Raw genomic sequence first — 13,736 nt, forward strand, 5'->3', positions numbered from 1 at the left:
AATATATATATAATATATATCAAATATATATTTTGTATATAATATATAAAATAAAATAACATTATTTAACCCAATATATCCAGAATATGTCATTTTGGCATGTAATCAAAATACTATTGAGATATTTTACCTTCTCTTTGAATGTGCTATGCAGTTTACACTTATAGTACATCTCTAGTTGAATTAGTCACATTTCAAGTGCTCAGTAGTCACATTTGGCTAGTGGCTGCCTTACTGAACAGTATAGGGTAAATAAACATCCAATTAAAAGGCAGAGATTGGCTCTCCTTGGGGAGGCCAGCAAATTTCCAGATAAAGGGAGCTGATGGGCAGGAAAAGGGCATGCAGCGGCCCTCTTGAGCCAGAAGAATAGCTGCTGACTGATGCCTGGGGGACCAAGCCCATAATTGTGGAGCTGAAGCTGCACTGTGTCCCTTGCTTCAGTCTGACCTTTGGGGAGCCTGCACAGTTCTGACCTCAGTTAGGAGCTGAGGGGAGAAATTTGAGAATGTTTGGCCCTGTGTAACAGCAAAAGGATTCATTGGTGAGGGTGTCTGGCAGGTATCCGTAAAGATAATAAGATAAGGGAACATCGCTGTTTGGAAAGTGTCGTGATACGATACACAAGTTGTGCTGCCTCTGTGGCTGTAAGGCCTACCGCCTTCAGAAGTCAACCTGTGGCAAATGTGGCTCCCCTGCTAAGGGCAAGAGAAAGTATAACTAGACTGCCAAGGCTAAAATAAAATACCACTGCGACTGGTTGAATGAAGCACCTAAACATCGTATACTGCAGATTTAGGCATGGACTCTGTGAAGGAACAACACCTACACCCAAGAGGGCAGCAGTTGCGTCATCCAGTTAATCTTAAGGATTTCAGTGATTAGTCATGCAATAAATATTCTGGTTTTTTATAATGTATATATGTTAAACATATGTTTATATCTATATGTTATATCTATATTACATATATGTGAAAGGAGGCAGAGATTGTCAGATTGGATTAAAAAGCTGTCTGTAAGAAACCATTTATTTATTATTTATTTTTGAGGTAGAGTTTTGCTCTTGTCACCCAGGCTAGAGTACAATGGCGTGATCTTGGCTCACTGCAACCTCAGCCTCCCAGCTTCAAGTGATTCTCCTGCCCCAGCCTCCCGAGTAGCTGGGATTACAGGCACCTGCCACCACACCCAGCTAATTTTTCTATTTTTAGTAGAGATGGGTTTTCACCACGTTGGCCAGGCTGGTCTTGAACTCCTGACCACAGGTGACCCACTGCCTTGGCCTCCCAAAGTGCCGGGATTACAGACGTGAGCCACTACGCCTGGCCAAGAAACCATTTTAAATGTGAAGACATAGGTTTACAAAAGTTAAAGGACAGAAAAAATATACCCTGCAAACATGAATCAAAAGAAAAAGTGACTTATTAGCATTATACAAATTAGATTTCAGAACAAGGAATATTATCAGTAATAGAGACATTTCTTAATGATAAAAGGGTCAGTTCATCAAGAAGGCTTAACAACCTAAATATGTACACACCTAATAACAGAACTTCAAAATAGGTGAAGCATAATCTGATAGAACTGAAAGGAGAAATAGACAAATCTATTACTATTGGAGGTTTCACTGCCTCTGAGTAATGGATAGAATAAGTAGAAAATCAGTAAGGATGTAGAAGACTGGAACAGTTAGATCGATCCTATGCACCCAAATATTTGTACACCAGAAACACTTTTTCCTCTACTCAGCCCTCTATGCCCTATCCTACGTGGAGAAGCAGGATAACTGGAGCATTTCCTGTCTCTCTATTATTTTCCCTCCAAGACCCTGTTCTCCCTCTCATTCCTTGCTGTCAGTTTACATAGATGAATTGGAAAAATAGCAAGCTGACATGTCTCTTTTTTGGGGGATGGGTTCTACTCTATAAACACATATTAGTTATTACCAGTTGTTTCCAATTGGAAAAGCATTGGACTGTTGGAATACAGTATTTCTAACTTCACCAGCTAGCGAAAGGCCAATGAGAACCAAACTCATAGGAAATATGGGGGACAGGAGGATAGTGAAGGAGGAATTAAGATAGAATCTACATAGCAGACTGTAATTACATTGAAGCCACAGCTAACCAGGCAGACTAATTACCTACTTGGTAAGCTTCATCTCTGAAAAGGAAGAGATGTCTCTTGGCTGTTCAGCATCACAATAGCCTAGTGTATAGAGAGCATATTCTTACTTGATTGGTAGTATAAAATAAGAAGTAAAACTTTATAGTGAAGTACCAAAGTCACCTGATTTTTATTGCAGAATCAGAATCTGGAACCAGAGCACTTGCATTTTGATGAACGTTCTTTTTTTTTTTTTTTTTTTTTTTTTGTCTCGCTCTGTTGCCCAGGCTGGAGTGCAGTGGCGTGATCTCAACTCACTGCAGCCTCAAACTTCTGGGCTAAAGTGACCCTCCTGCCTCAGCCTCCCAAGGAGCTGGGACCACAGGAATGTGCCACCATGCCTGGCTTTTTTGTTTATTTTTAGTTTTTAGAGAGAAAGTCTCACTATATTGCCCAGTCTGGTCTCGAATTCCTGGCCTCAAGTGATCCTACCACCTTAGCCTCCCAAAGTGCTAGGATTGTAGGCAGGAGCTCACGCCCAGCTTTGTCTAGCATTCTAACTTTCAGAATATATATATATATTTTTTATGGGAATGGGGGGAATTGGTAGTGGTCATAGTTTGATAATTGTTTCCAAGGAGTAGTTAAATTTGAGTGATGTTCAGTAAAGAGAGGAAACAGCTTGCAAAACTTTTAAGTTCAACTAGACAAACCTAGCCTTAGGAATAGGTTTTCCTTAGAGAATAAAAGCTGATTGCATAAGAAGGAAAAAAACTAGGCAAAATGAAATAAATTAGTTAAGTGAATATGATGAATCCACCATGTGCTTGTACACTTACGTGTGGAATAAAATGATCAGAACTAAAGTTTTGTTTTGTTTTTTTTTTTTTTTTTTGAGATGGAGTCTCGCTCTGTTGCCCAGGCTGGAGTGCAGTGGCTGCATCTTGGCTCACTGCAAGCTCCGCCTCCCGGGTTCACGCCATTCTCCTGCCTCAGCCTCCCGAGTAGCTGGGACTACAGGCACCCGCCACCTCGCCCGGCTAGTTTTTTGTATTTTTTAGTAGAGACAGGGTTTCACCGTGTTAGCCAGGATGGTCTCGATCTCCTGACCTCGTGATCCGCCCGTCTCGGCCTCCCAAAGTGCTGGGATTACATAACTAAAGTTTTCTAGCATGACTCTTTGGCATCCAGATTATTATGGTTTATCTCTTTGAAGTGTTTCTCAATAGAACTAGCCTTGATTAACCAGGGATTTATGGAAGGTCACATGGAGAATAGTAGTTATTCTCCATAAATGACTCCATTAACATGTTGCTTGCCTTTCTCTAAAATTTTAGCTATAGTTCTGATAATTTGTTCCTTGAATTGGTATGTGAGAAAAATTCTGTGTGCATGTTCACAGTGAGGGAAACCTGCCTTTCTGGTTTCTGTAATATGACTAGGTTAACTCCTATGAGTGAATGACCTGACCCACTATCAAATGCTGCTGTTCAGTTAGTCTTTTGGACTTTGTGGTTGACAAGGGTAAATTTAATTTGAAAATCAGAATGGGGAGGTCGAGGTGAAAATCTAGAGAGGTAAAATTGGAAAAACGGCTTTTGTCCCCCCAAAAGTTGTCTTAATCTCTGCTCAGAAGTATTGTCATGCGCAGGCCTTTTAGAACATTTTTTCTCAAGCTGATTAGACGGGTTCAAAGTATAAGCATGAGAATGGCTAAAAATCAAGACTTTACTGGTAGTGAAATATTTCTAAAAACATGAGAAAACAATAGTTTGGCTGGTTTACTGGGGAAGAGGGAAGATGCAAATAGCATTGGTCATTTATGTCATTGTGGTAACATACAGGAAAAGGGGATTGAATCCTTAATTTGAAAACATTGTAGGCGTTTCTCTGAAAGAAAAGCTTTTTTCAGCTTCAGCCTGGCAGCTCTTCAAATAAAATATCGGAGGAACAAGGCACTATAAACAACCCACCCATCCCTAAACATGACTGCATAGACAAGTAGATGCTTATGGCCAAGCCTGCGAAGGCAGCAGGAAGGGCAGCTCCTTAAGCACCAAGAGCCACAATGAGCAAATAGAGGCAAGTGTGGGTCCCAGAAAAGGTGACAGGTGGACTAACGTTGACAGTAGTCCTCAGATTGTGGTATATTGGCGAGACAAACAGCAAGCACAGGGCTGATCTACTTTTAGCTCCTTATTTCAAAGGGAATTTAGGATCTGCTGGTGCTAAGAGAGTCTTGTTTGAGTAAAGGGCTGTTGCCAACTTGGCGTAGGGGACCGTTGTCTTCACAAAATGCAAGCAAATGCTGTGACCATCACTGCTCCTCTTTCATCTTGAACACTGTGATCCCTTCTCTCATTTCTTTTTCCTTCATCTTCAGCCCTCCTCTGTGAGATGACATGTAGGACTTCTTTGTTCTCTCTTAGCTTGTTTTTTTGGTATGATGGTGTCTTGGCTGAACTGTGGCAATTTTCCTCATTTGGATGGAGTAATAGCTAAAAAATTGAGGAGAAAGACTTGAATCTAAATTCTGTCTCAGATGTCAGATTTACATTCTCAGCTAATGTGGGGAGCATTGAGGTCACCAAACTCCCTCCTACTGGGATCTAGGGGAAATGAAAAAGAACCCAGATCATTCCTTAGAGCTAATTAACTAGTTGACTTTGGAGGAGGCCATTTCCCTCTCAGTTGAGAAACTTTGGTTGGGTGCAGCAATGGAAGAGGAATTCTCAAAGGGAACAGATACCGTGCTGTCTGATCACTGGGGTTCTCTGTTCTTGTTCAACTGTGTTGGTCCTGAGCTTTCTAGTGAACCCTCTCAAGTTGAAAAAACAAGCAAAACTCAGGCTGTGTAAGTCCAGCTAAGCTTCCTTGGTTTCTGGAACTCTTTCCTCTTGAAAAATAGAATAGTGATGTATAGCATGACACTCATTTATGTCATTCTTTTTTTTTTTCAGTTCAGACTTACAATTCCAGAGGTAATCTCTGATAGACACCTAGGGGAGATGTATCTCCGTGGCTGTCAGGTGCTTCACCGTCCTTATCTCTCTGCCTAGTCCCTTTCACCTCCTGCTTCAGTCGTTATTTCTTGTTGGAGTATATAAGCTGTCTGCCCCATGGAAGGTTTCACTTACAGTGACTGGCTGGTCATTTGCTTATGTCTTGGGTTGAAGGGCTTACCCTATAACGTGGCCAACATTATAAGATGGGTAGAAGGCCAGAGGAATCAGTGAATTCCTTTTTGCCAATTTTTCCTCATTAGAGAACATAGTTTACAGCCTAGAAATCTGTACTTGCTGAGAAGATCCTACTGCATTTGTGGCTGCCTTTAGAAACCTAGAGGCATCCGTTAGCACCATTTTCCTGAGGGGCAGAGTTAGATTGGAAACTTATAGTTGAGAAATACCTGATTCTAATTGTGTCTTGATTAAGTATCATTATCTATAACAACTGAGCTCCAGTTATCTGTTGGGCATCACACTAGGCAGAGAATAAGCCATAACCTGAGTCCTTTGGGCTGACTGGGCCTGTTGCTCAGTCGTCAGAGCTGCAGAGAAAACAGTGTCTTTCTTCAGTCCTAGCCTTTCCCACCTCAGAGTTCTGCCTCATGGCGAGTGTGGTTTCCCGCAGCTGCCTAGGCATCCTCATCTATAGGCCCTTTCTCTGGTCTAGACCATGCTCCGGTGTGTTCCTGGCAGTGTTCCCTGCTGCCTACCCAGTATGTCGTTGCTTACTGTTGGGCAGTAGCTCACTGTTCTGGCATCCTGGTGTGTAAATATTTGTCAAAGAACAGGGGCATTTTCCCATTCCCCAAAAAGCATTCTGAAAAATGTGCCTGTTTTCTTAGTCATATTTCCAAGCCGTGGATCAGTTAGCCCATTCATTCCTTGCAGTTGACAGACACTGGCGTGACCTCAGCTGGCCACATAAAGTAAGTATGCAGTAACTTCCGGCACAATAACTTTCAGGTTTTAGTACCAAGAGTCCTGGACCTAATGGAACCATACACAACAAAGTCACTATTGGAGAAGATGTTGTTTCATTAACAGAAAGAATCACACATCTCCCCACTCAGGCATTGTAATTTCTTTCCACACTTGATAGTGAAGGCATAAATGGAATCAACAAAGATGAGAAAGCTAACCATATAGATTCTGGGGTAGAACTTTACTCTTCATGTTTGTGACTTGACTTTTAGGTCTCATATAAGGTAGGTTTTTATGCTTCCATGTGTGCCTTTATATAAAGGTGACGTTGCTGAGCTACTATCAGTTTACAGGTGTTTTTCTAATATAATTGATGGCTTCTCCTGTCACTTAGTTCTACTTGAGACCAAAAGAGTTTGCCTCTGCAGGATGGGTTATTAAGTTGAAAAGGCAGTCTCAAACCGTGGAGCAGAGTTTTCCATCTTTGTGCAAAACCATGTGGCTCTGATATAAAGTGTGAATTCTTGATTTTAACTTGACTAACACTAGGCTCTAACTGAGCTCAGTATCTACTTAAATTGCTATCACAGTTCCAGTAGGTAAAGGTAACTGCTAATGTACCTTATTAAACTGTTTGCATGCCTTCCTTTCCTCTTCTATAAGCCTCACCTTCTAACATCCCTGTCTTTCTGCAGTCTTTTGACCTAACCTTCAGTCTTCTTCAAGCCTCGCCAGCGTCTGCCCATTTGTACTCCCAACCCCATAATATATGTCAGCTTTTTCTCTTTTCACTGTTTATAGCACTTCAGCCTTCCCCCTTCTAGTCAGAATTTGATTTAGAGAAATGAGTCTGTTGGATGTTGAAGACTTAATTCAGTTTATTAGGAAACAATTACATATGCTATTCAATACAGCAACTGCAACTGCTTTGAAAGGCTAGGCCTGAGTGTCTATTCTAATAGGTGTAACTTCTTCCCACAGATCATCAATTTCTACATGAATATGCTGATGGAGCGAAGTAAAGAGAAGGGCTTGCCAAGTGTGCATGCATTTAATACGTTTTTCTTCACTAAATTAAAAACGGCTGGTTATCAGGCAGTGAAACGTTGGACAAAGAAAGTAGATGTATTTTCTGTTGACATTCTTTTGGTGCCCATTCACCTGGGAGTGCACTGGTGTCTAGCTGTGAGTACCCCTTTCATTTTTGATAAAATGTAAAAGCTATGTAATTATAGAACACACAAAGGGTAGTGAGTAGTAGTTCTACATTTTCCCTTGATTGTTGAGAGAAAGAGTGTTTAGTAGTAGGTTGACTAAAATCAGATAGATCAATGAAGTTCCTATCAAGATTGGGATATAGATTTTGAAGAAAGCTATGGAATTTCCTTTTCTGGAAATATTTAAAAGAGAGTTATAGGGTGTCTAAGCAGTCTTAAAGGAAGGCATGGGGGAAAAAAGTGACTTATTAATGATGCTGCCACTCAGATTCTGTGACTGTTATTTTCAGCCTAATCGTCACTTACCTTGCATACTTGGTAATTTAATATTTTTATGACTCTGTGAGCATTAGCTTAATGTGTTAATAAAACTGTTTCACAGTCTGTTTTGGATTACATTTGAAAAGCATAAAGCTAAAAGGAACTTCTCAATATAAAGAAATAAAACCCAGAATCTGCTCACCATCTTTGTGAAGCTGTGGAAATGATTTTGAGATACTCACCTTATATTCCCTGAAAATCATGTAGTTTCTTCACTGTTGCCCACTTTGCAGAGGGAGAGAATGAACATTAGAAAAAGGCTTCACAGCAGTAATGGGGCTACCCGTTGATCAGTGCCATCATAGTTTTATGTGAATAACCCCTTCATTTTTTTTCTCTGCAGATTAAGCATAATATAATGCAAAGTATCAGTCAAACTTATCATGATTTTGTAGGAAGTCTGGCAGAAGGTTCCAAAGAGCAGGAAAGGGAAAAGCTTAAACCAATTTTCTTCACTTCATAAACACCCAGATTTTTTTTCTTATTCTCAGGTTGTGGACTTTAGAAAGAAGAATATTACCTATTACGACTCTATGGGTGGGATAAACAATGAAGCCTGCAGAATCCTCTTGTAAGTAGGGAGTTGAGGACAGAAGAGTTTGATATCGGGTATATGTGGTGTTTTTCCAGTAATAGAACTCAGTTGTTTGATACCTTCAGTGGAGTGATTGATAAAATCTTCATATTAAGTAAAAATGCATATTTTGTGTCTAAGTTTAGTTTAAAAACAATACCAAAGTAAGCCCTAATGGGAGCAATTACTATCCTAATGCACTAAAATATAGACTAGATATAAAGATATAGATGCTACTTAGAAATCATTTAATCCGACCTCCTCATTTTTCAAATGAAGAGACCAAGGCCCACAGAGGTGCCTTTGATTTGCCCAGGTCCTATTAGTTAGTGGCTCAGGTGGAAACCAGAATGCAAATCTCTTTATGCTCCACCTGTTTCATTTTCCAAAACACCTATTCCTCTCTGTACCACTCTGATGGCCAGGAGGAAGTAGATTGCACAATGGTAAACAGTTTGCACTTAAGAGTGCTCTATCGAAGGTATTCTCAATACATTGTTGATTTGGATTTAATTTTTACATAGGAGAACCAAGCTAACAATAGTAAATAAATACCTCAGTAGTGCCAGAAAAGCACTTTTCTTCCATTAGATTGAGTTCTAAAGGACCATATAAACCAAGGAAAAGATAAAAAGAATCATTCCTCAGAAGGAATGGTAGGCAGAGGTCATGTTCCTTTTGAGTTGACAGAGTGGACATTAGAAGAGGCAAGCTAGAAGAGGCAAGCTCAGCTCTGGAGAAAACTGAACAATCCAGGGATTCCTTGCCCAGCATTATATACTCTTTTCCTCAGAAGAGCAGATGAAACAAATTTGTTCTTAGGGATTGTCAGCTGCATTCTTAGTGTGGCAGCTGTCATCCATGTTCTCCACTGCTTGTCTCATTCTCTCCTGATACCTTTAGGCAATACCTAAAGCAAGAAAGCATTGACAAGAAAAGGAAAGAGTTTGACACCAATGGCTGGCAGCTCTTCAGCAAGAAAAGCCAGGTACTTTTCATCTTGATGAAATAAAAATCCAAAGAGTAGGGTATCTGGGGAGGAAAGAATTTTACTGCTTAATTCCCAGGGACCACCTGTCTTAGTGTCTAGCCTGACTTCAGCTTGGTTGGTTGGTTTCTGGGGGAGGATAAATTAAGCTATCCGTAGGAAAACTGTGTGTTTCTTATGTAGAACTAGGTTTGCTAAATGCCCAGATATTTTCCTAAGCTTTTCACTCCTAAGGGGAATGTTTGCTGATTATTTGGCCTCTGGGGGAGGGAGCAGTTTTTATACCTTTAGGTGCCATGGAAGTCTGAGATAGTCTCCAGTGTGATTACTATGAAGTACATAGACCTGACTGGAATGTTATATTTTGTTTCTTTGAGCCTCTGTTGTCCTGACTGAGGGGGCCAGAGTCATCTGTTTATAATTTAGAGAAACCTGTATAATTTATATCGTTTCGTTCTTATTTTTAATCTAAGAAGGAGAGAAGCTTGGAAAGATGTCATTTTTGTTTTTGTTGGTCTTCCAGGAAATTCCACAGCAGATGAATGGAAGTGACTGTGGGATGTTTGCCTGCAAATATGCTGACTGTATTACCAAAGACAGACCAATCAACTTTACACAGGTGAACTGAGCCTTCCATAGAGAGCTCTAGGATTATCTTGTCTCCAAGCTGCCCTGTAGATGTTTTTCTCTCCAGTTCTCTTTAGGGGCCTCTGCCCTAACCTTTAGCGTGCTTCAGCCCATGATTCATAACACTGATGGTTACTGCCTGAGCCACATCACAAAAGAAAGAAAATTAGTGATAAGCCACGTCCTGGGTTACCACACCTCAGTTATTGTAGTAAAAGTTTCCTGGTCAAGAGCAGAACCTTCTCTGCCTGTCTCCTCTACCTACTGTAACTTCTAAAGAGAACTGGGACCATAGCAAGTTTCTTTAGTTCCCTTGCATTCCGTTAGTAGTGAGGTTTGGGAATAGGCCATACCTCAATCTCTTAGTGTAATTTGTTATGCTGCCCCCTCCCCTGACCCCTCACTTGATGAATCTGGTCAGTCTTCTCTTAGAGAGTGATTGGTCATTTCTGTCCATGTGGTCCCTCAGACCAAAGTGGATTGAGACTAGAGATTATGGTTTATTCTGATGTGTTCTCCACTTAAGTCTTTTACTTCTGTTTGAATCAGTGACTTTACCAGATTTTTCTACCATAGCCCTTTGTCTAGACCAGCCTGAGCTGACTCTTGAAGTTCCCTTAATTCTTCTAAAAAGTGAATTTTTTATTTTTAGGCCTAGGCTCGTATCCTCTTAAAAGTTCAACATACAGGACTTATTAGACACCATTCTCAAAATTCTTAGAGACATGTGGGCATAGCCTGGGGATTCCTGGAAATACCCAGTGTAACTTCTAAGGCTATAACAATGAAAAATAGCAATAGAAATTACAATGGAAAAAACAATGAAAAGAAAAAAACCACATGTAACCAAGAATGAATAATTTAAAAGACCAGAAATACAACTGAGACTGTTTGTTGAAAACCTTGCAAAAGAAAGAAGTATGGGGAAAGGAGTATTAGGTCTAGACAAAAGCATTGAAAATTAAGGGTGTCTCTGTGTCTCTACAGCAACACATGCCATACTTCCGGAAGCGGATGGTCTGGGAGATCCTCCACCGAAAACTCTTGTGAAGACTGTCTCAGTTAGCAGACCTTGACCATGTGGGGGACCAGCTCTTTGTTGTCTACAGCCAGAGACCTTGGAAACAGCTGCTCCCAGCCCTCTGTTCTTGTAACACCCTTGATCCTGGACCAGGCCCTGGCGAGATGCATTCACAAGCACATCTGCCTTTCCTTTTGTATCTCAGATACTATTTTTGCAAAGAAACTTTGGTGCTGTGAAAGGGGTGAGGGACATCCCTAATCTGAAGAGAGAGACTGCTTTTCACTTCTTCAGTTCTGCCATCTTGTTTTCAAAGGGCTCCAGCCTCGCTCAGTCCCTAATTACGGGACTGAGAAAAGCTTGGAAAGAATCTTGGTTTCATATAAATTCTTGTTGTTAGGCCTTACTAAGAAGTAGGAAAGGGCATGGGCAAAAGGAAGGGATAAAAACCACCAGCATATACAGGACATACACACACACCCACACACACACACAGTTTTCACGATGTGTAGTCAGGAATGTGACTGTAAACTGGATTTTGGGGCACAGGCATAAGTCCCCTCCTCCAGGACCTTTCCTATTTATATGTCCCTATACAAAATCCACCTGCTTTTATACGTAGCTGTTTTATCATCTGTAGCTTCATCCTATCCGGAGGCACAGCACATGAGCCCTGGACAGGTCCCAAAGTTCCAAGCAGTCCTTTCCTTAAAAGCAGGGGTTTGCATGTGCTACCAACACATGATATGGGGAAGACCCACCCAGGGAGCGGTTTCAGTGGCGCAACAAAGCACCACTTTTACTGTTGCCTGCTTCTGACCAAGAAGAAGAAGGACCTTAGTATTTAGCATAAAATTCCAGCGTTGGATGAATGCAGGTCTAGTTTGGTCTGTGGCTAGTTTAAATATGTTTCTAACCACAGAGAATTTCATATGTATACATATATATACACATATATATGTATATATATGTATAAAATTTCACAGGGATATGCTATTTTTTTCTTTTTTAAAGACTGAATGTGTTCACCATTTAGCCTGTAGATTTATTTCCATTTTCCAAATTCCAGCACACAGAGATCCCAGCCCCTATGAGTAGGGTGTTTGTGGACTACCTAATGGAATATTTTGAGGCCTGGATGAACTTTGCCATATGGGTAGAGGTTACAGAGGGGGATGATATTTTCAGCTAAAAAAAAACGGGTGGAGCTTGGACTGATCAACTTGAGATTTTAAAACTGCTATTCCTTTTCTTTCTAGCATCTCTCCCCACCCTCTGAGAGCTCCTCAGGCTTGGATAGTGAAGTGATCAATGCCAGTGTCATTTTGTACTTAAGTTCCAAAGTAGGAACATTTTATACTTTTTTCTGTATTGTAATAGGTAGTTTTGTATGAAATCTTTTCTCCTCTCCCCTTGTACCGCATTCTTTCCAGCATTGTGCTTTTTCCCTGGGCTTATTTGAAAATTTTACTGTTTTATACAAGCTTGTTTAGTACCTTTTTCTATGTTTTACCACAAGTTACAATTTGAAAAGAAAACTATTTTTTTTAAATATTCCATTGTTAACTGAATGTTACTGTTTCCACTCCAGCAACTACATGTCCTACCTTCAACTGCCTGCCTTTTGGGGAAAGACCACCTTTTGTGTGCTTGTTTTCTCTCTCTCTCTTTCTTTCCCTTTCTGTTTCTGTCTCTCTTTATTTTTCTTTCTTTTTCTTTGTTTTGAGTTTTCTGTAGGAAATAAATAGCTTTCTATATATGAGTTGCTGGGGACCTTCACATTCTCTTTTAGAAAGCTGTGGCATGCAGGCTCATTGCAGGACTCCTGGAATATTGTCTAGTTCTTGGTATTTACTGTATGTAAGCAACAACTTGAAAGGTGGCAATATGGTATAGATTTGGACTATAAATCAAAAGACCTTTTTCAGGTTCTTTCACTATTGTCTGGGGGACTCAGAACAAGATTGTTCTCTGTATTTATTGTTTGTCCATTTAGATAACATCTGTCTTACCTTCCTCACAGACTTTGTACAGACCAAAGCAACAAATATTTATTGCCATGTATAGCAGAAAATGAAACATGGAACAAAAGCACTTTGAAAAATATATAAGGAATTGTTGAGCCTGTCTGAATTTGGGCCCCCTTTCTGACTAATGCAGTTTTGCACAAGGTAGAAGTTAGTGACCCTGAGACCATCTTACCACCCTGGACCTGGTCCAAATACAGACTTACACAGTGGACCATTCTTTCCTGAGCTAGCCAACAAGATCAGGAGTAGTATCTGGAAACTTTCCCCTTTGTTTAGGGGTAGTCTTTGATGACCAGGAAAAAAATATATATTTCTGCATTTTATGGCCCAAAGGCATGTTATTAATGTCTTATGTAATTTGCTTTAAACTAAGTAAGACTTTTTTTCTCCTGTCTTCCCCTTTCTCCTGTGTTAAGTGCTCATATTCACCTGCCTTCCCTAAGAAAGGAATATTTAAGGGATGATACGCACTAGATGCCAGCTATAGAGATCTCAACAGAAACCATAGACCCAAGAATCACTCTGAGACCCTGAACAGAGAATACCAGATAGACCTTCCTTATCCATTTGAGAAACACATGGTCTGAGGCACAGAGGCTAGTTACATCCCATTTGTCACCTGGGACCCACCATTGCTCCAAGGAGTCCTATTTAGGGTTAAATGTAAGAGTACTTTTCCCTCATCCAGCCTGGGGAATTTGTGTCAACTGAGTCCTCTGTATGAGATGCTTCATACTTTTATGTGGAATTAATTTCTGTATTCTTTAGCCACTGTAATCATGCTGGCATCTTCTACCCACTGCCCCCAGCAATGTTAGCACCAAGATCCTGAGGTAGAAACACAGATAACCTAGAAAAGCACCTCCACCAACCCCGTCCCATAGCCTGTCCATTACTGCCTGGTTTTACATGGCCCTTAAGCA

The 13,736-nt window shown here is 40.5% G+C and overlaps 1 protein-coding gene across 3 annotated transcripts in view; it reads left to right on the forward strand.

Moving 5' to 3' along the window:
• SENP1 (SUMO1/sentrin specific peptidase 1) overlaps nt 1-13,206 on the forward strand; it is a 62,173-nt gene extending 48,967 nt beyond the window's left edge. For 2 of the 3 annotated variants that reach the window (XM_011987652.1, XM_011987653.1), the window contains exons 14-18: nt 7,017-7,220; nt 8,065-8,144; nt 9,051-9,135; nt 9,659-9,754; nt 10,750-13,206. In XM_011987652.1, coding sequence (XP_011843042.1) covers nt 7,017-7,220; nt 8,065-8,144; nt 9,051-9,135; nt 9,659-9,754; nt 10,750-10,812 — 528 coding nt within the window. In that variant the 3' untranslated portion in view covers nt 10,813-13,206. The remainder of the gene's footprint in view (nt 1-7,016; nt 7,221-8,064; nt 8,145-9,050; nt 9,136-9,658; nt 9,755-10,749) is intronic. The other variant, XM_011987651.1, reaches the window with a different exon arrangement.
• The last annotated feature ends 530 nt before the right edge of the window (nt 13,207-13,736 follow it).

This window comes from Mandrillus leucophaeus, unplaced genomic scaffold, assembly GCF_000951045.1.
Source record: "Mandrillus leucophaeus isolate KB7577 unplaced genomic scaffold, Mleu.le_1.0 Scaffold313, whole genome shotgun sequence".
Taxonomy (NCBI): domain Eukaryota; kingdom Metazoa; phylum Chordata; class Mammalia; order Primates; family Cercopithecidae; genus Mandrillus; species Mandrillus leucophaeus.